The 2,500-nt window shown below is 36.2% G+C and overlaps 1 protein-coding gene across 1 annotated transcript in view; it reads left to right on the plus strand.

Moving 5' to 3' along the window:
• LOC101855743 (glutamate-rich protein 6) overlaps positions 1 to 2,500 on the plus strand; it is a gene marked incomplete in the record, with an annotated part of 45,015 nt that overhangs the window by 37,664 nt on the left and 4,851 nt on the right. The window contains 1 exon segment of the mRNA XM_035971842.1: positions 1,524 to 1,684. Coding sequence (XP_035827735.1) covers positions 1,524 to 1,684 — 161 coding nt within the window.

Genomic DNA, 2,500 nt, shown 5'->3' on the forward strand with positions numbered 1-2,500 from the left:
TGTCTGTCTGTCTGTCTGTCTGTCTGTCTGTCTGTCCGTCTGTCTGTCTGTCTGTCTGTCTGTCTGTCTTGCTTGCTTTTTTCCCTGCACTAAACTTTCGCTATAGTTTAAAAGGGCTGCTCTTTACTCACAGACAGACCTCAGACAGACAAACACACAGGCAAACAAACAAACCAACAAACAAACAAACCAACTAGAACAAAAATTTAATTTGGTAAAGACCTACTTTTTTCCCCGCTCCACCTAGGACGTTTTCCTCACACACACACACACACACACACACACACACACACACACGCACACTTAGGCTGCGCACATAAATTTATAATATTATATAGTTTGTGAAAAATTATTATTCTACATCCGCGTTACTATGAATGGTTTATTTTGTCTGTGATTTTTTTTTATAAAGCTGTATATAAATATTTTGGTATTTTGTGTTTGCTGTGCCTTACGCTTGTGTGCTGTGAGCATTTTATGCTGTCAGTTGTCATGGCGCACACATGATAAAGGATATAATTCTGCACCCACCCATTACTTCATCGCAATTAATTATTATTTACACTGAACAAAAGTTAATGTGAATGGCATAAAATTATTTTCATTGGACTTATTTAATATGTAATGATAGTTAAATGATAGTGTTCTTTGCAAAAATTGTGAATGAATAAATAACTGTAATGATATGAATCAAATCTCCTCTTTTCTCACCAAAAAAATTATACATCAAGTAATATTGGTTGCACCAGTAGAATGCATATTTTAGATCTATTTGATAAGAAAAATAAAAGGGAAATCGTATCATTTTACTATTGTATAGATTTTACCAGTCACTTTTTCTTCAGAAAAAGATGAAAAGTAAAATGAAACTACGCTCTTGTAAGACAATAATTTCAAAAATAGTACGGTAGTTATATTCTATACAAAATTTTATTCACTTTAATATTTCATTGAATGCAAAATGTACAAACCTGAAATACACGACCGCACTATTTACAGCTTATAGTAACTTTGTTCAGAAATTCTTTGAGTTGAAATGAAGTAGGAGAATTTGCAGAGCATTATTTTTGCAGCAGAAAGCTGAAAAGATGGAAGGAAAAAAATAAGACGTGAAAACTTTGAAATGTGGCTGCACATGTAAGTTGAGCGAGCAGCTCACCGGGCTGTGTACAGTCTATTTTTTTTTTTTTAAAGATTAAAATAACATTTCGAAATACCTTTGTTTTTCTTTTAGTTTCTGATACGTTTGCTTTAAAAGTTCTAAAGAATCAGATATTGATAATAATTCTTATATTAGTTTTGAGACCATGTAACAGTTATAGGACAGTTCAGAAAACAGCTTTCTAGTGATGGCTTATGGTAGATTTGTCACAATTTGTGGTTTTAAAAAAATATTTAATCTCAAAACAAAACATCAAAAGCTCGGACAATTAGACAAAGCTTCTAGAATTTTAATTCCTGGAAGCCAGGTTGTCATGGCAACGATCTTTAATTGGTGTCATGTGACTTGTTCTTTCCTCCAGTGGCGCGTCAGATGAAGACCATCAACTACCAGCTGTCGTCGCAGAAGTGTCTGGAGGAGGGCTGGACTCTGAGGGCGCCCAGCCCGCTTGATCTTGATGACCTTGACTGTGAGGTGTTCATTCCGGAACCTCTGCACCCGGCCATGATCGCTTCCGGCAAGGTTGGTTGTGTGTGTGTGCGTGCGTGTGTGCGAGAGAGAAAGAGAGGTGGAAAGGGAGGGAGAGAGAGAGAGGGAGGAAGAGGGAGACAGAGAGATCTTGATGACTTTGACCGTGAGGTGTTCATTCCGGAACCTCTGCACCCGGCCATGATCGCTTCTGGCAAGGTTGGTTGTGTGTGTGTGTGTGTGCGTGTGAGCGAGAGAGAGAGAGAGAGAGAGAGGTGGAAAGGGAGGGGGAGAGAGAGAGAGAGGGAAGGAGAGGGAGACAGAGAGATCTGGATGACTTTGACTTTGAGATATTCATTCCGGAACCTCTGCAACCGGCTATAATTCAAATTTTGTGTGTGTGTGTGTGTGTTTGTGTGTGTGTGTGTGTGCGCGTGCATGCTTGTGGGTGTGTGTGTTAACTGGTGTAATAATATATATAGTTTTTAAAATGCTTAGAGCTTGCCGTTCAGCGGATATGCACTGTAAAAATACTGTTACATGTATTATGATTATGATAATTATTATCGTCATTATATGCTTCATAATCATTATAATTGAGATTACTACTATTTAACTATTATGATGATGGTGTTGATTATTATTATCATTATTATCACCATTTGTTATCGTCATTATTTATTATTATTATTGTTATTATTATTATTGTTATCATCATCATTATTATTATCATTATTATTATTATTATTATTATTATTATTATTTTATCATCATCATCATTATCATTATTATCATAATTGTTGATAGTGGCATTTGTCGGTATCTTGCATCCATCCATGAGCCTGTCCACTTGGTCTTTACAAGGTGAAA

This window comes from Aplysia californica, unplaced genomic scaffold (genome assembly GCF_000002075.1).
Source record: "Aplysia californica isolate F4 #8 unplaced genomic scaffold, AplCal3.0 scaffold00519, whole genome shotgun sequence".
Classification (NCBI taxonomy): Eukaryota; Metazoa; Mollusca; class Gastropoda; order Aplysiida; family Aplysiidae; genus Aplysia; species Aplysia californica.